The 27,371-nt window shown below is 38.7% G+C and overlaps 1 protein-coding gene across 1 annotated transcript; it reads right to left on the bottom strand.

The window, feature by feature from the left end:
* Positions 1-6,827: 6,827 nt before the first annotated feature.
* COLCA2 (colorectal cancer associated 2) lies at positions 6,828-17,917 on the bottom strand. Its single transcript, XM_003764245.2, has 4 exons — positions 17,644-17,917; positions 11,037-11,091; positions 9,104-9,333; positions 6,828-7,442 (listed from the first exon to the last, which is right to left on the bottom strand). Exons 1-4 carry the CDS (start codon positions 17,752-17,754, stop codon positions 7,062-7,064), a joined length of 777 nt encoding a protein of 258 aa, XP_003764293.1. The 5' UTR covers positions 17,755-17,917; the 3' UTR covers positions 6,828-7,061.
* Positions 17,918-27,371: the final 9,454 nt, after the last annotated feature.

Genomic DNA, 27,371 nt, shown 5'->3' with positions numbered 1-27,371 from the left:
GATCTTGAGCTATTGTGCAATACTGTGAGGTGGCTAGTGCAAATAATATGAACACTTTATAGATAAAGAAACTGAGGCTTTGAACAGGATGAATAACTGGCTCCCAGGTGACATGACTAGAAAGAGAAACATTGGAACCCAAATTTAGATTGCTTGTTTCCAAATTCAGTGTTTTTCCCATAACCTCATCATCCCCCTATAGTAAAAGCCCTGGATTTGGGATCATCTTCCAGTTCTACCATTTATTATCAGGATGATCTCGGGTATCTCAGAATCTCATCTGTGTAAGTGAGGGGATTGTTCTAGATGACTTTCAAGGCCCCTTCCCATTTGAATAATGAATGACAATACAATAATGAAGACAGACTGATTATATTGCATGATGAAAATTGGACAAATGTAGAAATTCTAAAGGTTTCTTAAACTACCTTCTATTAAGGACCATGCCTAAGTGTGAAGGAGCAGGTCAGTTCTCCAAAAGCCCCCACAGCTGTGAATCATAACCCCCCTGAAGGAATTGCAAATAAGCCTTTACTGTCTCAGATGTTCCTTGTGGATTGGGAATGAAATAAATCGGAGGCAAGAAGGAAGAGGAGAGAGGTCAGAGAATGCACCTGCCTCTCAGTCTCCTTGTATCATTATCACCCTCACTTGAAGGAATCTATTCTGCTGGTCAGAATCAGATCCCCAATAGCCACTAGCAGGTGGCTCCTGTAACAACCTTCTTTGGGATACTCTAGATTTACTCAATATCTGGAAACTGAGACTCTTCACTACTAGATCCCTTGCCATATGTATCTAGGTGACACAGTGATGGAGTGTTGGATTTGGAGTCAGAAAGAACTGATTTCAAATCTTGCCCAGACATTTAATTAGCTGTGTGATCCTGGGTTAGTCACTTAACATTTCAAAATCTCAGTTTCCTCATCTGTAAAATGGGAATAATAATAGCACCTCTCTTGTAGGGTTGTTGTAAGAACCCCATGGGATAACACAAGTAAAGCAGGTTGTAAATCACAAAGCTGTTTTTATTGCTTTTGTCGTCATTATAGTATTGTCATTGTTATGTGCTTTGACAGGAGATGGAAAGCAGTCTGGTCAATCCTTTTAAGAATAGGGGTTCTCCTGCCTTTTAACACTTAGCAAATAAGTAAATTAAAAATGATAATAATAATAACTAGCATTTATGTAGTGCAATATTAATATTCTCCATTTTATAGATGTGAATACTGAGTTAGAATAAGGTTCAATGATTTGCTCAGGGCCATACAGATAGGTTTCTAAGGACAAATTTTGAAGTCAGTTTTCTTTACTCCAATAGCACTTGGATGGTACAGTGACTAGAATGCCCATCCTAGAATCAAGAAAATTCATCTTCCTGAATTCAAATCTGACCTCAGACACTTCCTAGCTGTGTGAGCCTAAGCAAGCCACTCCACCCTGTTTGCCTCAGTTTCTTCATCTGTACGACGAGCTGAAGAAGGAATGGCAAACTGCTGTAGTGTCTTTGCCAAGACAATTTCAAATGGGGTCACGAAGAATCAGACATGACTAAAAATGACTAAAGAGCAATAATAACTTCTTGACTCCAGATTCAGTCTTCTATCTATATTACCTGAAGATTGTTGTTCTTACCTCTATAGATCTTAAAGAAATGGATGTGCTGGGGTAGCTCAAGCAACTTCTCACTTTAAGAGGCAGCTAGACTTCTTCAAATAGATTTATTTGTTGAGAAAGCAAGCTATGAAGTTCATGACCTGTCTTGTGAATCAGTCAAGGAGTTCCAGTGATGTTTGTTTAAATGGCACTTTAATGACCAAAAAAGTACCCAGAATATAAAAGCCCAGGGACAAAGGCAAACCGTCAACGACCTTCCTATTTTAGGTATAGGGATGTGTCAATCATGCAGCAACATACGGGAAGGAAAAAGTGAGGCAAATCTAAGTAAGGAAAAATATTGGGAGTGGAAATATATCTACAATGGCTATGGAGGTTCATTGACCTTAAATCCTGATGCAGACATGTGCTACTTGTGCAATCTTGGACAAGTGATTTATCCTCTCCAGGCCCTGGATGGCCTGGGCTAGATGGTCACTGAGATCTATGATTCCCCTATACCTTTTTTGGTGAGCATCCTTCTCCCTTTTTTTGGTACTTCAATCGATAATAATAATCAGAGCACAGTTGAACAAAGCTATCTCTATGATTCCATCTATCAAGCAAACTTGTATTGTCTCTACATATTCATGGGAGTTGCTTCATTTCCTAAGGCTTTATATTTGTCTTAGTTAAGTATTGTTGTTGTTAAATACTTAACAAATCAAAAAACGGAATCAAACTCAGGTGACCAAGGAGCAATGAACAATGTCTGACTAGGCTGCTGTATTTAGAAAGTGAGAATTCCTATGCAAAAAAAAAAAAGTGTAAAAAGATATCATCTAGGAAATGAATGCTCTGAAAAGGAGGCAGACCAGTTACATAGGAAGAGATAGAATGAAAAGTACTTACAGAATACCAAAAGATCCAAAAGTAGGCATCCTTCATGTTGGGTCAATTCTCTGAGGAGTTTTTAATGAATAAAGGTGAGCAAATCTCAGGTTGCAATATGATCTGATGGAGGGATAGCTTAAATTATAGATTCATTGAAGTTGATTTGCCCTTCTACTAACATTGTAACCTGAACGATGGTAAATGAACAATCACATGGATTATGTTGTTAAGCTTCATTAGTAGTTTATATGCCTACTACCATTCTATTCATTTTAACACTTGATTTTACTGATCTGGGTCACCTCTTCATCAATATGAATTGCCATTCTAAGTAGTGAGTACTTGGAACAGTAGTTCCCAAACATTTTGGTCTTAAAACACTTTATATTCTTACAAATGATTGAGAACTTCTCCAAAGAACTTTTGTTTAAGCAAATGATGACTATCAATATTTAACATATTAGAAATTAAAACATCTTAGTATTATTATGGAAAATACTTTTGATTTTGTAGACTCTCTGAAAGGGTCTTCAGGATCCTCAGGAACCCCTAAATTATATTTTAAGAACTTATCACTTAGATAGGCTTCAAGAGTTGCAATAAATTGCTTAAAATTTTGAGCCTTTGAAATTTGACTTAAACTTACTTTTCTAGGTTTATTGCTCATTCCTCCCCTCAAATCACACTGCAGTTCAGCCCAACTGTCCTTCTCTTAGTTCTTCAGAAGCAGCACTTCATCTCCTGCTCCCATCTCCTTGTACTGGTGGTCTCCCACTCTTCTCTCTGCATCCAGAGAGAGGACTGTGAAGACTGAATGCAGATCACAACATAGTATTTTCACCTTTTTATTGTCGTTGTTTGCTTTTTATTTCTCAGTTTTTTTCCTTTTTGATCTTATTTTTCTTGTGCAGCATGATAAACATGAAAATATATATAGAAGAATCACACATGTTTAACCTATATTGGATTGCTTGCTGTCTATGGGAAAGGGGAGGGGGGAAGGGAGAAAAATTTGGAACACAAGATTTTGCAAGAGTGAATGTTGAAAACTATCTTTGCATGTATTTTGAAAATAAAAAGCTATTGTTTAAAAAAAAAAAAAGAAAAAACAAAAGGAAGATGGGAGCTCAACTCAGGCCCTAGACACTAGCTGTATGTCCCTGGGCAAGGATTAAAGAATGTACTCTCTTGTCTTAAATCAGTTTGCTTTAACATCCAACTGAAGCTCCACTTCCTTCTACACAGAGTCCTTCCTGCCGTCCTCAGCTGTTAATTCATTTCTCTCAAAATTAACTATTCATATTCAGAAGTGATACAAGGATATTATCAAGATCTCTTTAAAGAACTTTGGAATTGATTGTGTGATGGGGGGGATACTGACCCAAGACCACTCAGCAAAGTGTCCCTGAATCAAAGAAAGTGCTGTGCTCTAGGAGAGAAGCAGAATTGCAATAGCTTAAAAGAAATATGAGATATGCAAATTTGGAGACATTTCCACTACAAATACTTGTGTGGACTATTTATGTCCAACCTGTGGCAGAGCTTTCTGAGCTCAAATTGGTCTGTCCACCCACAGTCAGACACAGTTGATCGTGAAGTCATTTTGTTCCTTTTCAAGAATGTACAACAATCATCTAGGATATACTGTGACATATTTAACATATATAGGACTGCTTGCCATCTGGGGGAGGGGGTGGAGGGAGGGAGGGGAAAAGTCAGAACAGAAGTGAATGCAAGGGATAATGGTGTAAAGAAATTTTTTTCAAAATAAAAAAAAAATTAAAAATAAAAAAAAAAGAATACATCTAAGTACTTGTTGTCTTCCCTAGTTAGATGGTAAGCTAATTGAAGATAGGGCTGGTTTTTTTCCTTCTTTGTATTCCTATTTCCTAGCACAGTGCCTGGCATATAGTTAGAACTTAATATATGCTTACTGATTGGCTTGAAAAAATCCATCAGCCTGAACTAAGCTTACCTTGGTTAGTTTTAGAAGAGGTGCTATGGTGGGTGGTGCTGGACTTGGAGGCAAGAAGATAGGAGTTCAATTAACACAATGTTGGTGGAATTGTGAACTGATCCAACCCTTCTGGAGAGCAATTTGAAATTATGCCCAAAGGACTATCAAACTGTAGCAGTATCTCTACTGAGTCTGTATCCCAAAGAGGTTATAAAAAAGGAAAAAGGACCCACATGTGCAAAAATATTTGTAGCAGCCCTTTTTGTAGTGGCAAGGAACTGGAAACTGAGTGGATGCTCATCAGGTGGGAAATGGTTATAGTTATAGTTATAGTTATAGTTATAGTTATAGTTATAGTTATAGTATATGAATGTTATGGAATGTTATTGTTCTATAAGAAATGACCAGCAGGATGATTTCAGAAAGGCCTGGAGAGACTTACATGAACTGTTGCTAAGTGAAGTGAATAGGACCAAGAGAACATTGTACATGGCAACAAGATTATATGATGATCAACTCTGATGGACTTGGCTCTTTTTCTAGTGATTTGGACTTGTGATGAAGAGAGTCATCTGTATACAGAGAGAGAACTGTGGGGACTGAATGTGGATCACAACATAGTATTTTCACCTTTTTGTTGTTGTTTGCTTGTTTTATTTTTTCCTTATTTTTTTTCCTTTTCGATCTGATTTTTCTTGTGCAGCATGATGAATGTGGAAATATGTATAGAGGAACTGCACATGTTTAACATATATTGGATTACTTGCTGTCAAAGGGAGGGGAGCAGGGAGGGAAGAAAGGGAGAAAAATTTGGAACACATGGTTTTGCAAGGGTGAATGTTGAAAACTATCTTTATGTGTATTTTGAAAATAAAAAGCTATTATTAAAAAAAGAAAAAAGATGGAAGTTCAAATTAGGTCTCAGCCACTAGTTATATATCCTTGGGCAAGGATTAAAGGAAATAATATTTGTAATGTGCTTAGGATCATTGCTGGCACATGGTAGTCATTAAAAGGTCTGTTTCCTTCATCAGACAACAAATACTTAGACTATCCATGAGAAGTGAATGCATAATTTTTTACTCTTCCATGAAAATTTACCTACATTTAAATACTATTAGTGGAGACAGGACTATTTTGGAGTACTGTTTTTATAGACCTTAAGTACATCCAAGACTTTCCATCTTGTTGGACCAGAGCTTGTCTTCTTCTTACCCGCTTCAGAAAATCAGGGTATTTTTCCACACTTAAAGATGCCTTAAAAGGCATCAAAGTTGGGTGTGAAGGGACCCGTTTCATTTTTTCCTCTAAATGAATATATGCTCACACAGACGCATTGTAAACTAAGGGAATTAAATGCTGGATTCTAGTGATTTTTTCGTCCTATATTCCTGAGCATCTTTTTGACCCTTTCTAAGCCTTACTTCACTGGTCAATAAAATGGGTGAGATTAGTTACTCTATCTACTCTTCCCATAGTTATTATAAGGACCTAAGTAAGTTCATATATATGAAAGTTTTTAAACCAAAAAGCCATTTTTTGAATGTAAGGAATCATCAGTAGTTAAAAGTAGGGCTGAATACTAATTCTCCATCTGCTGCTATCCTGATTTTCTCATTGGGACTCATTAAGTTAATTCAGTTCTGTGCTTCTTTAGCTTTGGTTTAGTATTCAATATTACTTGACTACTTCAAAGAGCTATATTGTTCATAGATGTGGATATTCCCTCCACTAAGACTTAGCAAAGTTGTTATTTTCTCCCTTTGTTTTTGAAGAGGACCAATGATCTCTGGAGTATGTTTTGACTTGAATGTGAACTGGATTTGAGTATGGAGAGAGAAACAGTCTTGAATTCAGAAGATCTGGGTTCAAGTCTGCCTTTCACACATCACAAGTGTTTGACCTGAGCAAGTCTATTAACCTCATAGTGCCTCGGGCTTCTCTCAGATTCTGGTATAGATCAGTTGGCTATTTGACTAGGTGGGTAAACATCACATGGAGAGTTCCCCCTGAAGATGAAATAATGGATAGATCCATAAAAATCACTGAACATTTTTCTACCTTGGTATGTAATTTCTTGAATTGCGGTCACCAACACAATCACTGCACAATGGTGAATCTTTTGATGGCAAGTCTCTCCAAAATTAGGTCAGTGGAATCCTAAGAGCATAATTTATCCCTGTCTTCATATATAAAATTTTACCAAACATGGACATATCCTTTAGGGATCATCTCTATGCCACAAGGAGGCATCACAGGAGGGCTCCAGTATGCTGGGAACCACTAATTCAGAAAGCAGCAAACATGTACTATTTAATAATAAAAAATTATTTATTAGTAAAAAAATGAAAATGTTATACAGGAGAGTAAAACAAATAAATGAAAGTTTTCTTTAAGGAATCTTAACTGTAAGTGTACAAGGCAGAAGTGTAGCTATGGCAGGATTTATTATCAATGACTAAGTTAATGTCAGGATATTAAAAAAAAAAAAAACTGTAGTGAAGGTGTAAACTGAACTCGGTGATCTCCATTCCTAGATGGCATTTTTTGAGATGTTATCTAACTTGAGTAGCAAAATATACACGTATAATACTTCAAAGAAATCCCATTCCCACTAACTGTAGCAGATGTCACAATCTGCTTCCCTTCTATAGAAATCATCGGCCACGGCTGTCGGCAGGGAATGGGAATAGTCTATATAGTCTGTATCTGAATAGGAGAAATACTCTGATACTTTGATGGTGTCCAGGTGCTCTGTGTCCCATGATGTGCAGTAACAGACAGAGGAAGAAGAGGAAGAGGTGCAACAACCGTACTGGGGATGAGAGTGGAAATGATGGTATGAGTACTCTTCTGGGGGATACCCACAGTTCCTGGTGTCCAGGGAGGAAGGAGAGCTGTAAGTCACTGGAGCCAAGGATGGTTGCTGAGGTAGGGAATAACTGTACTGCAGAGGACTGGACAGAGTGGATGATTCAGAGGGTGATGCTGGTGCCTGAAGAAATATAAGAGCCCAGGGAACAAAACAGTTGTTAACTCAGCCAGTATGAAAGAAATCAACTACTGTGCTTTATATAGCCTAGAAAACAAACCAACACACACAAAAAATCAGGGAAGGGGAAGGAAGGGATAAACATCCCCCAAATTATTTTCCTTGTTAACTATTTACTTTCATTACATCATACTCTGAATTTATTTGTGCAACTCCTGACAAAGGATTGGTTTCCAGATAACTTTTGCTTCATTGGCTTCCTTTGTTATAACTGTGTTTCATATGACACTATTCTTTAACCACAAACCCCCATCATGTTTCAGTTCACCTGCAGAATGAAATATCAATTCTACCAGACAGTGAGTTGAATATATTTCTGATAGCTTTCTGGACATCACGAAACACTTGATGGATAGGGAGTGCCATTTCCCTGACCAGTCATCTTCCAAACTCCTAGGGGATTAGATGGCAGACAGGATGGCCCTCTGGTAGGTAGTATTAGCTCTTTCTCAGCAAATGCTCAGAGAAGAACAAAAATTGCCAAGCACAGCCTACCCAGATCATCCAAAAACTTGATCCTCAGTGCTACAAAAAAAGGACATTCAGAAATCTAACAGGCTTTCCGTAATATGTTATCAACGGTTTTCCAAAGTAGAAGGTAATAGATAACATGTTTTTCCAGTTCCTGGAGAGAACACACAAACTCAATACTATTCAGTTGCTATTTCCCATATAATTCAAAATTTCAAGGTTACACAGAGCTTCAAGTTCCCATGGCTAATAACTTGGTTCCCATTCTTGAAGTAGAAACTGCTGCTGCTTTTTTTTTTTTAACTGAAGAATGTTTCAAAAAGGATCAAAAAGCCTGAGATATGGATTTCTGATCTTATTTTGAAGCTGATTATATTTACTGCCTGTCTGAACTTAGTTTTTTCATCTGTAAAGGATAGATTGGAGTACATGACTTCTCCAGCTCTTACCCTATGATTCTATAGTTCTTCAATCAGGCTATATATAATGAATCTTAAAACATTAGATATCCCATAAATCAGAGAAGCCCAACCAAAGTCTCATCATTTCCAGGAAAAAAAAACAACTCCCATGAGAGTCGCCTAGCATCGTGTAGGTCTACAAAATGCTAGAATAAAGAGTAAAAATTTAGTAAATAAATATAAAAACTGTGAATTTAATGATAAAAAAAATCAAGCAAAATGGCTATTCCATCCTTAATACGGACATGCTAAATTTTAATTTTGAGGAAGTGTGAGGAAAGTATGAGCTCATCAGCCTGTGCTGGGTTTCCTAGGAACCAGTGTTCATAACACTGGTCTTCATTTAGTCAACATGTTATGGTTTACGGTTTTAAAAAACACAAAAGATTGCCTTAAATACTCATTTTAATGTCACCTCTCAATTTAGATACTAACTACACTGGGATGCAACCAGCTGGATTAGGTTTGAGAACCTAGAGATTATTTATGCATTCTAGATTCTAAAACCCAGTGTTTGTGTGGCTGCTTCTACCTCCAGTGGTTTTTAGATGGTTCTTTGCTAGTTTCCTCTGCTGATTTCCTTGTTGATAGTGTTAGTATGATTTCTCACTATTACTTTACTATTGAATGGACAGCATCAATCAAATGGAGGAAAGAATGGAAATACATTACCAGGCTCTCATTAAAGCAGAAAGGGGTGGCCTGAAAGCTGTCCTGGAAACATGGTGGGACGCCTTGTGTGGAGCTCAGTGAGTGGTCCAGGAGCGTCTCTGTTGGAAGGTAGGACTCAAAGACCTGGTCAAGGCAGCTGGGATTTTCTTCACAGGATGCACAACTGGAAAACTGTCGAGGCTGAAAATAGTTGGGAGCCGGAGAAATAGTCTCTGGCTCAAAATAGGGGGCTAGGAGAAAAGAAGAGATAGAGATTCAGCATTTCAAGGTGGTATTTGCAGGTTTGGTTATGTGTTTGTAGAGTTTTTAGGTCAAGCCAACTTGGACTGAAAAATAATCGACTGAGGAAGAATTTCTTTGGTGTTTTTAGCAGTTTTAATTGTCAATGCAGGTCCCAGAAAGGTGTCAATCTAGAGAGGCAGCATTGCATAGTGGAAAGAGCATTGTATATAGTCAAAGGATCTGGGTTCGAATGTTAGCTCTGCCTCTTGTTTCTTTCAAATAAATGAGAAATCAAATGAGACAAACAAAAAGCACTTAGCACAGTTCCTGGCACTCTATAAATGCTTATACCTTTCCCACTTCTTATCTCAATTTTCTCCTCTGTAAAATCAAAAAGTAGGACAAGATGACGTTCAAGCTCCTTTCTAGCTCTAAATCCTTCATCCTATTGTGGATTTGGTTGGAAATGTGAATGGACACACCCATTCTGGTTGTGTCTTAACAGGAATTGAATTCCCCTCTATACTGCCTTTGTACAATCTCACAGACTTACTTACAGTGCATATAGTTTGAAAACTCAGGACGCTTTTTGAAAATAACTTACAGAATTGTCTGTTGTTTCAAAGAAAATTTTAATCAAATAAAACAATGGGGACTATTGAAGTTATTATCTTAGTATGTTTTTTAATATCTATTCATGATATGGAATATCAAGTGAATGTTTATACTTCCTCAAAAGTGAACTTAAAAACTTAAAGTGACATTAATTACCTTAAGTCACTAAACATGAAAATGGAAATATTTTCTCAGGGAACAGAGCATTCCTAAAATTATGTAATTAGAATGAGAATTGCTAACTTGACAAAATGCCAAGGACAAAATAACACTGTAGAATTTTAAAAATTGCTGCAATTTCATTCCCAAATGGATTAATCAAATTATGATTATAAATCTTAAAATTTTATGAAAAGAAAGAATTGGGCTGTCAATGAAACTGATATAAAAACATAAGGTGTTTTTTTATTATTATTTTGAGATTTGTCAACATTATTTCATGTGACATTCAGACCCAGGAAACTATGAGGTGAGGTTTCTGCATATTTGACCTACTTCAAGTCTTGGATGTGGAGTGGAATAAGTAGGAGTGTTTATGTAATAGAGTTATTCAGATTGGGCTGAGAAGAATTACAGCTTTTTGAACTCTGTTCTGGGGAGAGAGAGAGAGAAAGAGAGAGAGAGAGAGAGAGAGAGAGAGAGAGAGAGAGAGAGAGAGAGAGAGAGAGAGAGAGAAACACACCACGAACCTGTGTTGGCTAGAAACTAAATGAACAGCTGAAAAAGCATTATCTAAGAGCCTCAGGATGTTCAGTATTCCCCTTAGTCAACTGAAAAAGATATCAACATTGTGAATACCAAAACAATGCTATATCTTAGCTAGTTTTAGATATTCTTTGCTAAGAACCTAGAATAGATGGGGGAGAACAAACTGTTTTTGCCGCAAAAGCTTGAACTGTCCTCAGATGGGGACAAAAATATGTACTTGTTTGCTTGTTGCATGCTCACATGGATTCGTTGTGCCTTTTTCTAGTTCTGATTGGTTGAATTCCAGTTAAATGGCAGTGCCTACCTTAACCTCGAATTCAGCATTAGAAGCTCTGAGAGGTGGACTCTGGAAATAGGCTGGGGAAAATGGGATGCTGTTTGTACTGACCTGCAGAAGAAGGCGAAACTGTTTCTGAAAGCTGGACGCTGGTGCTCCGGGACAACTGCCAAATCAAGAATACAATCATTAAGTAAAATGAAATAAATTGTTTTGATAAGGGGAAAGGTAAGACATTAATAAGTGACAGGTTTTTTTCCCCCTTGCAATAAGGTAAGTCATATGTGTTTTTTTTTCTTTCTAACTTTAGAATAAAGAATTAGGGACAATGATTGTTATTTGATTTACTTTTCACTTTACTGTTCTTAAGTTCTAAGATTAGCCCATAATGCTTATGTTTGGAATATATCTAATCACTTTTTTTTTTTTAAAGAAATGAAACAATTTAAAGAAATGAAAGTAACTGGGGAAAATGTAGAACAGAGCCTCTCACATTCATGTGTCTAATTAAAAATGTTTCATGAATAGGATTCATTTATTTCAGAAAGTTGATCACTTATGAAATACTGATTTTCTTCCTTTTAAAGGATTTTCTTAAACAATGTATTATTTGAATAGTTGTGAGGTTTTATTGGGAGGAAAATAAACCCCGTTAATTCTGTCATTTGTTAAAGAATAAAAAAAAATCACATTTTCCCCTACTGATTCATCTTGTTTATCCATGCACTCAAAAATCATTTATTAAGTACCTATGGTTCATAGATCATTGTGCTAGGTTTTGGGGGAGATATCCATGAAATGTCACAAATTGCTGATTTTGATGAACTTAAGGCAAAACTCAACCAAGGAGGCAATTTAGAAGTATGTTAAGTGTTAATTAGTTGGAGGGAGATATGACAACTCTTTTAGTAGGTTCTGTTACTTTCTGTGAAAGCTGCGGCACCATCAAAATATTCTGGAGTCATTAGAATGTTCTTTCTAATTCGTTTAAGGACAAATAAATTCAGAATTTTCTAGCTGGATTAGTAATTTAGTACTAATTCTCTTCTGGTTTCAGGTGTTAGCTTTAAATTTTAAAGGGACCATCATAGTTTAGAGTTTCAGGAAGGGATTCCAGGCTGTAGTCAGCACAGCATACTCAACCACTAGGAAAATTGTGCAATCATCCGATGCTGAGAACAGGAGGTGGTACAAACTTTGAAAGTGATCCATGTCATAATGTCATGAACCAGGAAGCTGGAAAGATTTATCAGATCTTTATGCAAATATTTGGCTGCTGCTAGAGATCTCACAAGGAGTAGGTTTTTTAAAAATCTCCTTCATTGTAGAGTTCTTATTAACCCCTTTCCTGCCCCTTTGATCACTCTGTCCACTTTTCTACATTTTTATCTCAATGACGTCAGTTTACAGTAATCTATTTGATATTATCTTTCTCATTGTGAGTTTACCTTTTCCTTTCCACACACACACACTCCAAAAAAAAAAAAAAAAAAAAGACAAAGAAAGACAACCCCTCTTTTTTCTTCCAAAATGACACCTGTGGCAAAGAAATCTACAACTTGTCATTTATAGGATGATAAGATAATAGATTTTAGAGCTGGAAGAGACCTTAGGGAACAACTAGTTCAAGGCCATCATTTTACAGATAAGGAAACTGAGACCCTAGGGTGAAAAGAGTTATATTTATAAAAGAAACAAAAACCCTCCCAAATATTGAGTAGGAAGAAATATAAAGATAAAAGATCATCTTTGGGTACATAACAACTGAAATTTCCATCTACCCTAAGGTAAATCCTCCTCCTCCTTCTCCTGCTTCCTCCTCCTCCTCCTCCTCCTCCTCCTCTCCTCCTCCCCCTCCTTCTTCTCCTCCTCCTCCTTCTTTCTCTTTCTCTCTCTTTCTCTGTATGTATGTATGTATGTAAAAATGAAGATATTTTTTCTGCTGGTTTAGGCTCCCTGATACAATGCAACACAAATAGCTGGCAACAAAATAAGACCGGGAAATTTTATGTTGTTATTCAGTTATTTCATTCATGTTCAATTCATGATCCCATTTGGAATTTTCTTAGCAAAGATACTGGAGTGGTTCGCCATTTTCTTCTCCTGCTCATTTCACAGATGAGAAAATTGAGGCAGACAGATTTAAGTAACATGTCTAGGGTCAACCAGCTAGTGTTTGAAGTGAGTTTTAAACTGTCTTTCTTGACTCTAGGTTCAGTGCTCTATTCACTGTGCCATCTAGCTGTTTAGGTGCCACCTAGCTCCCCACAGAGTATATTTGATGGTTGTATTTGATAAATGCAATTTTAATTGGCTCCAAGTTCCAAGGAGGCATTCTGAAATAATTTGATGAAAATTGTTTTAACAGGGGCAGCTAGGTGGTGTAGTGGGTAGAGCACCAGCCCTAAAGTCAGGAGAACCTGAGTTCAAATGTAGTCTCAGACACTTGACACTTCCTGGCTGTGTGACCCTAGGCAAGTCACTTAACCCTCAGCAAAAAAAAAAAAAAAATGTGTTTTAACAAAACCACAGAACCCTATCTGATGGATCAAGTACTTAGTACTGTCTGATTTTTGCCCTTTACCCCAAAGCAGGTTCTTCTGAGGGTGTTCTCCCATTTCCCACCATCTTCCACATCTCGGGTGACAGGTTTTTTTTCTATCTAGACTGTAGATGGAAGAAGTGTTTTTGCCCCTAGCTGCAGGGACGTGTGCTGATGTCATCCTCCCGGGCAAACTGAGTGTTTATTCTCTATATACCTACAAGCACTTGCATCTCTATCTAGATATAGTAGAAGACTAATAATAAACATATAGATAAGCTACTTGGAAGGGAAATAGATATGGGAGATGGGAGGACAAGTGATATGTTTTAACTCTAGTTTCAATTTCGGACATCTGAAAAATAGGGATAGTAATACTTACAAAAATATCCGTTAGTGGGCTTCTTTGGGAAAGGGACTTGATAAATTGTAACATGGACAGCTAAGTAGTGCATCAGATAGAGTGCCTGGCCTGAATTCAGAGAGACTCATCTTTACCCTATTTGCCTCAATTTTCTCATCTGAAAAGTGAGCTGGAGAAGGACACAACAAATCACTCCAACATTTCTGCCAAGAAACCCCCAAAGGGAGTCACAGAATCAGACATGATTGAACAAAAACAAACTTTAAAGTGCTCTAAAGTGTTACTTTTACTGAAGTTGGATAACAATAGCCAGCCTTTATAGTGTGCTTTAAGGTTTGCAAATCATTTTATAAATATCTCATTTTACCTCACAACAATCCTGGGTGAAAGATGCTATTATTATGAACATTTTACAAATAAGGAAACTGAGGCAGGCAGAAGTGAGTTGATTTGCTCAGGGTCATCTGAGGCAGAATTTGAAGTCTAATGTTTGTCACTTCATTCTTGAGCTGTAAGCATTAAATCATCACAACCTGCTTCTTGTCAATAAACTATCCATGGCTCATCCCATGTACATTATGTGGGTCTGACAATAGGGAAAAAAATCCAGCTGCTCTACCCCTCCCAATCTTCTTATATAACTATATATACACATACATGTATAATTATAGTTTTATAACTATATATATATATATATATATAAAACTATAGTTATAGTTTTTTTTTGTTTGTTTTTTTCTGAGGCAATTGGGGTTAACTGACTTGTCCAGGGTCACACAGCCAGGAAGTGTTAAGTGTCTGAGGCCAGATTTGAATTTAGGTCCTTCTGACTTCAGAGCTGGTGCTCCTTCCACTGCCCCAGCTAGCTGCCCCCTAGTTAGAGTTTTTGATGTAGACCTGGATCCTATTTAATTAAATCCATGCAAGTGGATTTGGAAAGAAGTTTGGATTTAAAATTTAAGAGACTTGCATTCAAATCCTACATCTGTCATTGACTTTGCTCAGGTTACTTAAATTCCTTGCCTTAGTTTTTCATCTTGTGAAATGAAGTATTTGGACATGATGGACCTTGGATTTCCTTTCTGTCTCCAAATCTATCATCCTATGATATCCCCTAAATGTTTAGTAATGCTCGTCTAGAATTGCTGCTAGGATTGCTAGGATTGGTTTCTCATGATCTTCATTTCCCAAATCTTGGTAATTTTTTGATCAGCAGCACTCATCAACCTTCAAATTCCTGTCTACTTAATTTTTTTCTTCTACAACCATCTCTGAACTGATAGTGACATATGTTAATGGTAACTAGATTTATACTCCAGATACTTCCCTAATACAGAAGAATTTGCACAGACTCAGACCAGATGAAGTGACAGATCAAAAAACTCAAAGTAGTTTAGCAGCAAGAATCCTGGTCTTAGAATCCAGTATATTACTTTTGTGACCATTAGCAAATCACTTAAACTTTATAAACATCAGTTTCCTTATCTGCAAAATGGGGATAATAATCTCTGCCCTGCCTACTTTACCTGGATGTTGTAAGGGAAAATGCTTTCAAAAAAAAATTGTGAGCACTCTGCCAAGGTAATGTGTTATTATTGTGTTGGCTGAGGTCCTGCATACAGTCATTAGCTTCCTCAGGTGTTGCCTTAAAACAAATTAAATAATTATATCCCAGCATAGCATAGGAGCCACCATATGCTGGAAGCTCTCCAAGTATTTCACTGGCACTCACTCTCACCTAAGCCTTATACTCAATGCTCTTCTTATGAGCACTATTTAATTGCTGTCTAGGCTCTCTTAGAATCACTTTTTGATAACTCCCAACTTTAATTATTATTCATATTAGCTAATATTAGAAAGATACACAGGAAGGCCAGGGGCTGTTGGTGCCCATGGACATTTAGAGAAAAACAAAACAAAATAAAAAATAGCAGAGGAGGCACAAAGCTCTCCCTGGGGATGGCTAATGGGTCAGAGAAGTACTGGGATTTAGTCTAAGCTAACCACAGCCCAGGATGTCAACTCCTCCTGTCTAAACCCCAAGCCTCACTCTCCCCCACCTCCCTCCACACATCACAAGACACTGTTCCCCTGTGTGGTTTTATAAAAGCCAAATGGTCTCTTAGGACTAATTTCCCACTGAAGCTCCTGACTACGATAGTTCTCTTCTAACTTTAACAGATTTATCAAAGCCCAACCTCATTTTCTAAATCAGTGGCTCTCCAAGTGTGGTCCAGAGAATCTTGAGGGTCTCTGAAACCTTTTCATAGGGCCTACAAATTCAAAATGAGTTTTTTATTTCTAATATGGTAATTATTTATAACCCACATAAACAAAAACTCTTTGGACAGATCCTTAATAATTTTTAATAAAATAAAGATACTGAGAACAAAAGTTTGAGAACCACTGTCCTAAATGATTTAATTTTCAAGTGAGCTGTGAATATTTTGAGCTGTCTAGTTTTAGCTAATGAGGTTTCTTCCTGTCCTGAAGGCTCAGTGACTAATGGTTCAGAGGTAATGAAACCCTCCAAGTCATTAGTAGTAGTGGTGGTGGTGGTGGTGGTGGTAGTAGTGGTGGTAGTAGTAGTAGTAATAGTAATAGTAGTAGTAGAAGTTGTAGTAGCAGTAGCAGTAGTAGTAATAGTAATAGTAATAGTAATAGTAGTAGTAGAAGTAGTAGTAGTAGTAGTAGTAGTAGTAGAAGTAGAAGTAATAGAAGAATAAGAGGAGAGGGGAGCCATCTTTACTGGTGAAGTGCTTTTTTTGAAGGATGGTTCTTGAAGGAAGTGATAGTTAATAGAAAGAACTCTGGGTTTGGAAACTTGATGTGAATCCTAGATCTCTTACATAATTGTTTTTGTTTTTGCCTTGTGTTTTTGGCTGAATCATTTCACTTTCTCTAGACTAGTTACACAGTTTAGGAATTTAGACAGTTTAGGAATTTAGGCTAATAGTTTTAAAGATGGAAGAAACCTCAGAGATTATCTGGCCTAACCCTTTCATTTTCCAGATAGGGAAACTGCAGAGATTAACATGCTCAGCATCTCACAGTGACCCAAAATAGGATTTGTACCCAGTGGTCTGATTTTAAATACTTACATTCTTTCCATTTATCCTATTTCCTCTTTTGTACCATGACACAATAAAGGGACATTCAATGATACAGTGAAAATTGTACTGCATTTGCAATCTGAGGTTCTGGATTAGGATCTCAGTTCTGACACTTAAACCCCTCTGTGGCTAATGGACTTAGTTTCCTCATCTGTGAAAATTTGAGGATTTTGGATGACCATTAAGGTCCTATCCAGCTCTAGATTTATGATCCTTTAAAACTAGATGCTTTCTATACTCTTTTACAGATATAAATCTAAATTGGTTAAGTTTCTGGGAGAGACATTCCTTGGCAACATTAGTTGTCCAGAGCCTGTGGCAGAGAATGAGTATACATTATCTTACATACATCTTTACTCAAGGAGACTAACTTGTTTGTTGCTTAGTTAATCCAAAAAAAAGAGGGGGGAGGTAAAACCCTAAAGCTCAGCAATAGTGGCTCAACCTCTGGAAAACTAACAGATAGCATGTCCTGCTGCTTTCTATTGCCTCTTCATGGTGAGTATGGCAGACAGCAGGGTTTGGGGAAGACACAGCATGAGGAGTAGCTAGGAATTCTACATAACCTTACAGAAGGAAGGGCATCTGAGCTCAGGGCTTGAGGATGCTCAGGCCCTGGAACCTAGATGGGGCTAAATGACACAGTACAAGTGTTGGGCTAGAATCTTTTTCAAAGTAAAGTGAAGGATTTGTGCTTACGGTTCCCCCTGATGCCGCTTGGTGAGCCCTCCTCTGCTGCAGCAGCTCCTTCACTGTGATCTTCACCCGGACCCCTTGATACACCTTCGGTTTTTCTGGGGGAAAGTTCATTAATCAGAGCCCAAGAAAGCTTCTCCATGATTAAGGATCAGAGTTGGCCATGGGGGCAGACAGGAAGCAAGAATCTAAACATGTTCTCAGATGTCTAAAATGTCTGAATATTTAGAGAATTTCCCCCAAGGTCACAGGTAAAAGGTTCCTTAGGTTAGTTAAGCTAAAGGGAGACTAGTTTTTGCAAACAGCCAATATGAGATCAGGTAGGCCATAGTAGAATCCAACCAAACAGAAGTAGATGGGTCTCTTCAGCCATCCCTCCCCCAGCCCTCAGTGTTGGGGATTGGCTCTCATCATGGGCCTAAGAAAGCCTTTCAGAACTGGAGCCCTAGGTTTCTCTGTCTTGCTCTTTTTCTCCCAGGGAATATTTATTAACCTAGAGGAGAGGGATCTAGCACCTGTGCGTGAAGTTGACCTTTGACCTCACCCTAGAGTGATGCTCCTATTTTGTGTTATAGCCTGAAGTCCACTCCTGCCCCTGGGAGCTGGGCATAGTCCAGGTCCCCTCTGTCCTAGGACGTTTGTGGTGAGCCAGTCCTGGGGCAGAGCAACACTCAGGTGGGGTTAGATCTGCCCTGCCTTTAGGTCAGCTAGGGAACTGGACACACAAACACATACACACATACACACCTATACACGCACACGGAACCCTCAAAGGTGGCCTTGGGCGCTCCCTCCCTCCTCTGATGAGTCCCTCCTTTCTTAAAAAAAATTTTTTTTCCCTTTCGCTCTCCTTTATGCCACCCCTATGCCTTCCCGGTTCTTCGACTCTTCCTCCTCCCTCCTTCTAGTCCTCTCTCCCCCTTCTCTTCTTGCTCTCTCTCTCCCTCCCCCTTCCTTCCTCTCACAGGCTTGTCTGCCGCCGCCAACCAACGGCGCCTGGGAGCCTAGAGACTAACTCTGTGGACCCCAATGTGGCCCATGAGGACCACAGTTCTCGGGCAGGTGCCGGCTTCCACATTGGGCGCTGGGAGCAGCGGGGGCAGACTCTGGGAGCCGTGCGCTGAGGAAGGCAGGAGTTGGGACCGAGTCCGAGCCCTCCGCGGAATGGAAAAAGTCGGGGCCCGCGGAAGTGCCAGAGGGAGCCGAAGCCACCGTGAGTAGTCGGACTCCCTAGCTGGGCTGGAAGGGGCAAGGTGAACAAAAGGGTGGTCTGGCTGCGGGGCCCTAGTAACCCTTGGGAACTCCTGGGGCCCCACAGCTCTGCACTAGGAAGGACCGGGCTCCAGGGGCCGCTGGGCTCCCGCGCTGACCGCGCTTTGGCCACCTGGCTGGGGCGCACGGGCCGGCAGCGCCTCGCCTGGTCACTACGGGGACCACAGCTGGACAACGCGGACCCCCAGGTTCGGCCCGCGACTGGTACCAAGGTGCTTCTAACAAGGGGGAACGGGGGCCCGCCGGTTGTAGGACGACTCCGGGGTTGTTGATAGCTACCCACTCTCTGGTTCTGCGCTTGTCTCCCTTTCTTTTCCTTTCCTTTCCTTCCCTTCCCTTTTTTTCTTTCCCTTTCCTTCCCCGCCCGGAGCCGCGCTGCTCTCCTTCACTCAGGCGGGCACCCCACGGATTAGCTAGAACTTCGTGGAGAGGCGAGGGGGGATCACTCCGGGGGAGTCCCGACACACCGCTCAGCCTAACTCAGCTTGCTCGGGCTGCGCTGCGCTGCGCTGCTCTGCGCTGCGAGTCTCTAGCTCCCCCCGGCCGCAGGTTCTGGGCAAGCAGGTCTGGAGCCAGAAAATTCTCGGGGAACAAACAGAGAATCTCGGGGGCAGGAATTTGGTGGGAGCGCAGAGGTCTTGAGCCCCTTCCGCCCCCTATCACTGTGAGCCGGCCCCCGAGAGTGTGCGCTCGGGAAGAGTGGCCCCGGCACGAGGCGTGATCTTCTTACTCCCCAGCACTCCCTGGCATACACTGACTACTTATTCTCCCTTTCTATCCTGCCCAGGCAAAACCAGTGAAATATGGCGGGGTCCCAGCACCCCTGTCCCCCTCGACCTTGTTCCCCGGAGCAGCAGCCCCAGGTTACCCGACATCCTGTGGAAGCAGCTGGGACTGTGGCTGGATGCTGCAGCTGCAGTTAACTCAGCTTCGAGGCAGGCTCCTGTGCTGGGAGAGAAGAAGATGCAACATTTTTAAAGTTTCACAAACCCTCTGGCTGCACTGGCCCCCCTGGAGCTGAAGACAAACCGAATTAATGTTTTATACCTTCGGGTATAGGTTTGAGTTTCCCCCCCCTTATGCCAAGTATTTAAAACCTCTAGAAACCCATGATTTGACAATCAATGATTGCGCGATACTTTCAATTTGAATATTCAAAGGCTTAACAAAATGGACTATCTTCTGCAGAAATCCTGCACATAGAAACTCCATGGAGGGTCCGGAGAAACAGAGGATGACATTCTTGAGGGTCTTGGACTCTGCTTTTACTTCATTTTGACCGTTTTGCCCACCTTCCCACAAATAGAGCAGATGTCCCCAAAGATACTCTGTATTTCTGTCTGAGAGGCAGGGCCTGGGCCCCAAATGTTCTAATCTTGCCCTTAAGACCATACTGGACCAGGATGATTGTTCAAGGGCATTCCTACATCCACTATTTCAGTTAAAGGGCAAATCACAAGATTGGGGGGAACAAACATGGCTGCTAATGAGTGGAATAGGCCTGAGACAATGACAATGTGGTCACTTTCAGAGGCCTCAGGCCCAGGCCCAGGCCACATCTCTGGGCTTCGTCTCCTTCCTGCTCCTCCTGGCCCACGTGCGGGCTTCCCTCCCCTTTCCACCCCCACTCTCAGCCTGGGCCTCAAATGCCATAGTTTCAGCACAGATTGCCTGCCCATTAAGACCCTTTGCTCCTCCCTATGGAGCTGGGGATGCAGGCCTCGCCCTCTTGTGATTTTCTGAGATTGGTTGTTTCTTGATTATAAAATGTTCTCTCTCTTTCCAAAACCCTTTTGTGAGCTTTGCCCTCCCAACTTCAGATGTCCTGTATACCAAGAAACATTAGACAAGCTTGGCTCCTGTTTATTTCATCTGGGGAAAAAAAAGTGTCAGAGATGTATATTTCTCTCCTCATTTTTTTCAATGAGAGATAGGCCTGAGCAAGAGACAGGGCCATGTATGACCCTGGCTGACAGCTGCTTGCCTTTTCCACTGAGAGATTATATTGGCTTGATCCAACCACACAGGAAGATTTGAGAGGCAGTAATAGTCCCAGACCACAGGCTTTAAATGAAGAAGTGATGGAGTTAGCCTTGGGCTAAAGTTTTTACCATTCTCAGGGAGGAAAGGAAGGTGAAAGGATGGTGTAGTCACAGGGGTCCTCAAACTATGGCCTTCGGGCCAGATGCAGCAGCTGAGGACGTTTATCTCCCTCACCCAGGGCTATGAAGTTTCTTTATTCAAAGGCCCACAAAACAAAGTTTTTGTTTTTACTATAGTCCGGCCCTCCAACAGTCTGAGGGACAGTGAACTGGCCCCCTATTTAAAAAGTTTGAGGACCCTTGGATGAAGATGAGAGGGGATACGGTGGGATAATTTTTGTAAAGTAGCCTGACAGATTCCCAAAGAGAATTCAGGAGTTGCAGGCTACTACTAATCTTTCCAGTCTCCTAAAATTTACACCTTTGGTGCTGAATACTGCTAAGCAAGTCAAATAAAGAGAAAAGGATGTGGAGTTGGAGATGGATCAATTCTGAGTAAGCTACTAAAATGACACATACTCTTGGGCCTGAATTTGAGATTCACCCATACTTGGATTTATTATGTTCTAGGAACAGGAACAGAGCTAACAGACATAAGGTAAGAAGAGGAGTATGAAGGGTCCCACAAGGTTGTTTAGTAGTAGGGACTTTGTATAATGAGAACCTTCCTTTCTCCTAGCACATTTAACCCCAAGATCTCATCCATAGCTATAAGGATTCTCATTTCCTTAAAGGTGCCAGAAAATCCCACTTTTTCTTATCTCAGGCTTCCCCAATGATGAACACTGAGTACCAGATTTCTTATTTGCAAGAGCACACACTGAAAGTCCAGTGGCTAGGTCCTGGTCAGGTTTATCCCATCAATACAAATCATGATTTGGGACTATTTTCTGAATTTACCAGTGAAGACACTAGCATCGTCTTAACAAGAAAAACTCCTCTTCTTCTTTCACCCTCTTCTTATTTCTATGTTTTCCCTCTTGGTTTCTTCATTTGTCAAGCGGGGAAGTTGGATGAGGTCATCTTTAAAGTCCGTTCTAAGATCATAGATATAGAAGTGGAATGGACCTTACAAATCCTCAACTCTAACTCTTTCATTTTACAGTTGATAAATCTTGGGCCCCATCAACTCGAGAAATGATTTGATTACATGTAGCATATGGCTGGGCCAGAATCTGAACCCAGGTTTTCTGATGGCAAGACAAGCAGTTTTCCACTGTACTAAATTACCTCTTGTCAAGACACTAAAGATACAATATTCTTAAGTGCCAACTCCCTGTTTCTTGCCTTTCTTTCTCCCTCTTTTCTCATTTAAAAAGTTTTTCCCCCTCCATTTATTCCTGTTCCTCATTTTTTTCACGTTCTCATTTTTTGCTTTTACCTTTTCCTCTGTTAGCATCTAATCTTCCTCTGCCCCTGGACATGGAACACTGCCTTGAAATGGACTGCTTTGTGATTGAAGTGGGAGGATCAGCAAACCTATTACTCCATTATGATGTGGGCTCTGAGCTTCAAGAATAAAATTGCTGTGTCTATGTTATTTCCTTTAAAGAAAATAAAACAAGCACACCTAGTTTACATTCCATGGAAGTTATATTGAAGAGAAATCACTAGGTCTCTTTTCTTGGAATCTATTCAGGCTGCTACTGGTCACAGTGCTCTACCTGAGTCTGTGATAACTGTAATAAAAATAAACCAAGTGGTTTCCTGTTCCGGTGACCTTTGTGGTATACAGGTCTCCTGACCAGTTAGTTTACTTGCCTTAGATTCAGAGAACAGGATATCCAGGCCTGAGACTAAGATTAGGATAGTTAGGTTTTTTTTTTTTTTTGCCCTCTGGGATGGCTGGGAATTTGGTTGTTGCAATTGTATCTGCAAATGGTTACACAGTCACTCCCAATGTTACTAGAGTGATAAGCATTTAGGTGTGAAACAGGTGTTGGTGCAGAAGAAGGAAATTATTTATTTATTTATTTATTCTGGAGAAGAAGCCCAAATGTTTGTGGTAACTAGGAGGAATAGTCCCTGGATTAATGCTGCCATTGGATAAATATTTTTTTTTAAAAAGATGATACACTCTCTGGGAGTGTAGGAGGAAAGAGAGAAGGGGGAAAATGAAATTTACATAAAACATATTTAAAATGAAGAAAAAGGTATACATAATAGATTTGCATTTTCATGTGAAATATATTTTTATTATACTATATTATGGAAATCCTTGCTTTATTCCATAAATTAAAAATATATAAATTCACAAAAAAGCTGAAGCATCCAGAGTATGCTCTGGGAATAGGGACAGAATTCTATAATTAGAGTATTTGGGTTCAAATTCTGCTTTGTTGTTCACTACTGATGACTTTAGATAAGTCAATTAACCTCCATAGGACCTCAGTTTCTTTATCTGTAAAACAAAGGGTTGGACTAGCTGACCTGTAAAGTTTCTTCCAGCTCTAGATTGATAGATGATCCTTGAATCCTGTGTTCTAGTCATATTATTGTGGAAGCTTTTTCTTTATTTCTTATCTGTTAGTCATAAAATCTGTGAAGGCGTGGGGAGATTAAAAAAACAGAAAACATATGTTGAAATGGAGAGAGATAAAGCTGTTAATAAATGTGGATAGCAAGAGAATTGGCAGAAGTGTGCACAGGCTGCTGATTCTGCTCTCATTAGTAGTGCTATTATTCTAAACAATTTAGAGGAATTTACTCATCTGTGAGTATACTACCACTTCTAGTGTCCACAAAGAGTCCCTGTTAAAATGGACCTCTCAGCATGAAGGTCGTCAAGAATTTAAAAAAAAAAATCTTCATGAAAAGAGATACATTTTAATTCTTCAGCATGCTTTGGAAACACAAAATAAGAGAACTTTGGAGTATGAAGCTCATTCAGTCCAACCACTTTTTTTTTTTTTTTTGGTTAAAAAGTTTTCTATTTTTATAGCTACTAAATATGTAAAATTTAAGCAAGTCTTTATCTGAAGTAGTTACTGCCATGCAATGTAGGGAAAATTAATTGGTGTATTTTTTCCTTCTATATATCTTCAAAGGGTTAAATGATATTGAAAATTAGTTTTTTCAATTTCACAATCACTGCATTTTTCTTGTGACATCAATAATACTGCAAAGTTCACTTTACAACTAACTTCAGATTCAGCACTAGAAACCTTTCAAAAGATCCAGTGGCAGCACATTTACAAATACACTATTTATAATGAATGCAATTAATAAAGAATGACATAAAAAAGACAAGGTAATTTTTATATGGACATAATCAACAGTACAGGTGAGACTAAAATGCATTTTAATGGAATATTTACACCTTACTTTGCTTTTAGTCAACTGAATATGATCATGTATTTTTCACAATTTAAGTTCTGTTCAGTCCTTGTTAAGACTTACACATTAGAAGATGCATTGATCTTTACTGGAATAAAACCTCAACCTATTAAATATTGTTTGTAGGTACCAATATGTTTGCAATTGCTCTGACCGTGTCTTGTACATTTGTCGTAGTGCAACCACTTTCAATGCAAGAGTCCCTTCTGTAACATCTGTGATGAATAGTTATCTGGGCTCTGCTTAAAATAATAAAGATAGCATTAAAATTGGGAAGGAAGGAAGGTAGAAAGAGTACTGACTTTGGTCTTGGCTTTGAATGAAGTCTCTGCTACTTACTACTTGTGTGACCTCGGGTAAACCAAGGATATCTCTGGGTCTTAGTTTCCTGTTAAGATGAAAAGGTGGGACTACATCTGAGATTCCCCTACAATACTGAGTCTTTGATCTAGAAGAGTTTGAAGTTCTCTTTCTTTCCCACAATTAAAAAAACTGAAACCTGGACAACTTAAGGGCCTTGCTGGGCTTCCATAGTTAATACTTGTCAGAGGCGAGATTTGAACCCCAGTTTTCATATCTTCAATTCCAACAGTTTAACTTTTTCAGGAGTTGACCAACCCAAATTGTATTTTAAATCTTTTGTTGAAATATTTCCCTGCAACTTTCAGATGTTATATCGAGTTGTGAAGCAACAAAGAATAAACTCCCCTGTCAGTGTGACACTTCAACTATTTCACAATGTTACCATGCCTTGAATAGAGAGAGTCTATTTGTAGATGAGCTTATCCCTGCTTTTCAACCATCCTATGTATGACTAACTTCAAGACTTCAAATTATGTTAGTCGCCCCCTTGTGGATTCACAGTCACCTGAGGAGTGGAATATCACAGGATATTTTGTATTTCTTTTCAAAAATTTCAAACTCAGAAGTCTACCAAAACTTGTGATACTTAATCTTGTGCATGGATGTCCAATTATGTGCTAATGAAACTACCCTTTGTAGCAGAAAAGCATTTGCTATGGGAAACATATGGATATTCAGACTTTAAATATAATAGTTTTTAAAGGTAGGTCATGATTTGACCCTTTCAAGCTTGTATTAAGTTAATTATATTATATTAATGCAAATTTTAAAATATAAATTTATGAAATTTATAAATTAAATATAAATTATAAATGTTTTAAAATATTAGTTTGATAGATCATCAACTTCCAAAAAAGTAATAAAATTCTGGACATATTAAAGACAATTATTCCTCAACACTCTAGTCTAAAGATTCTTAATTATTTCATGTCATGGATCCTTTTGTGAGTCTGGTGAAACTTATAAATCCCTTCTCAGGATAATATTTTCAAATGAACAAAATAAAATACACAGGATCATAAGAAATTATAGTTTTACTAATTATGCTAAAATTTTAAAAATGCATATATTTTTAAAGGTCATAGACACCAGGTTATGAATCCCTGATCCAGAATGTGACATTTGGTTCATCCACATAAGGTTCTAGTATATTCTCTGACTTTTACTGGTTATGTGATCATGAGATCATGGGGATTCATTTGATGTCTTCATGCTTCTAGGCAATTTATTATTATTATTATCATTATTATTATAGCTTTTTATTTGTAAGACATATGCATGAGTAATTTTTCAGCACTGACCCTTGCAAAACCTTCTGTTCCAACTTTTCCCCTTCTTCCCTCTCCCCCTCCCCTAAATGGCAGGTAGACCAATACATGTTAAATATGTTAAAGTATATATTAAATGCAATATATGTATACATATTTATACAGTTATCTTGCTGCACCAAAAAAATTGGATTTAGAAATAAGATAAAAATAACCTGAGAAGGAAAACAAAAATACAAGTGGACAAAAACAGAAGGAGTAGAAATGCTATGTTGTGGTCCACACTCATTTCCCATAGTTCTTTCACTAGGCATAGGTGGTTGTCTTCATTATAGAACAATTGGAACTGATCTGGTTCATCTCATTGTTGAAGAGAGCCACGTCCATCAGAATTAATCATCATATAGTATTGTTGTTGAAGTGTATAATGATCTCCTGGTTTTGCTCATTTCACTCAGCATCAGTTCATGTAAGTCTCTCCAGGCCTTTCTGAAATCATCCTGTTGGTCATTTCTTACAGAACAATAATATTCCATAACATTCATATACCACAACTTATTCAGCCATTCTCCAGTTGATGGGCATCCATTCAATTTCCATTTTCTAGCCACTACAAAAAAGGGCTGTCCTGAGCATATTTTTAAGAGTTTTAAGTTACAGATGCTACATGGTCTAGTGGATACAAGTAACTAGGTGGATAAAAACTGGACCTTGAGTCAGGAAGACTGTTCAAATACTGAATCAGACACTAACTTTATAGCCCTAGACTCTGCTTAAAATTATAAAAATAACATTAAAATTGGGAAGGATGGTGGTGCAGTAGAAAGAGTACTGGACAAATCACTTAAATTCCCTCAGTTTCTTCATGTGTAAAATGGGGATAATAATAGTATCTATCTCCCAGGGTTATTGTAAGGATAAAATGAGATGGCATTTGCAAAACACTTTGCAAATTTAAAAGAATTATTTAAATGATAGCAAGCATTACTTTTGATAAATTGCTGATGTACTTGAAACCCAAAGTGAATTTCTATTCCAGGAATTTCCCCAAACTGATAAAATTTCTGGACCAGAGGTCTCTTTCCAGCCCCTCAAAAGTTATTAATAGAAGGAGGAAACTGAGGGGTGGAGATTAATTATTCTTATGAAATGTATGCTCATAAACCCAAGAGTCAAAAGAATTTTCATTTTTTTCCATGAGCCTTTTATATCAAACATTATCAAATATTTGATAAGATATTATTTTGAGCAAGGTATGCACAGCTTGCAAATGCTCAATTTTTCTTATCTAAATCTATTTGTGTTTAATAATAGTGGCTTATACTACTTAAGACATTCATTTTGGAGAGTTATGTTTTATTTATTTTTCTGATTATTAAAAGATATTTAGCTTAGCACAATGTCTGGTACACAGTAAGCACTTAATAAATGTTTATTGATTGATTAAGTT

The sequence above is a fragment of the Sarcophilus harrisii genome, chromosome 3 (genome assembly GCF_902635505.1).
Source record: "Sarcophilus harrisii chromosome 3, mSarHar1.11, whole genome shotgun sequence".
Taxonomy (NCBI): Eukaryota; Metazoa; Chordata; class Mammalia; order Dasyuromorphia; family Dasyuridae; genus Sarcophilus; species Sarcophilus harrisii.
Note: the sequence above shows the minus strand (reverse complement) of the source record. Positions and strands in the feature narration are given on the sequence as shown.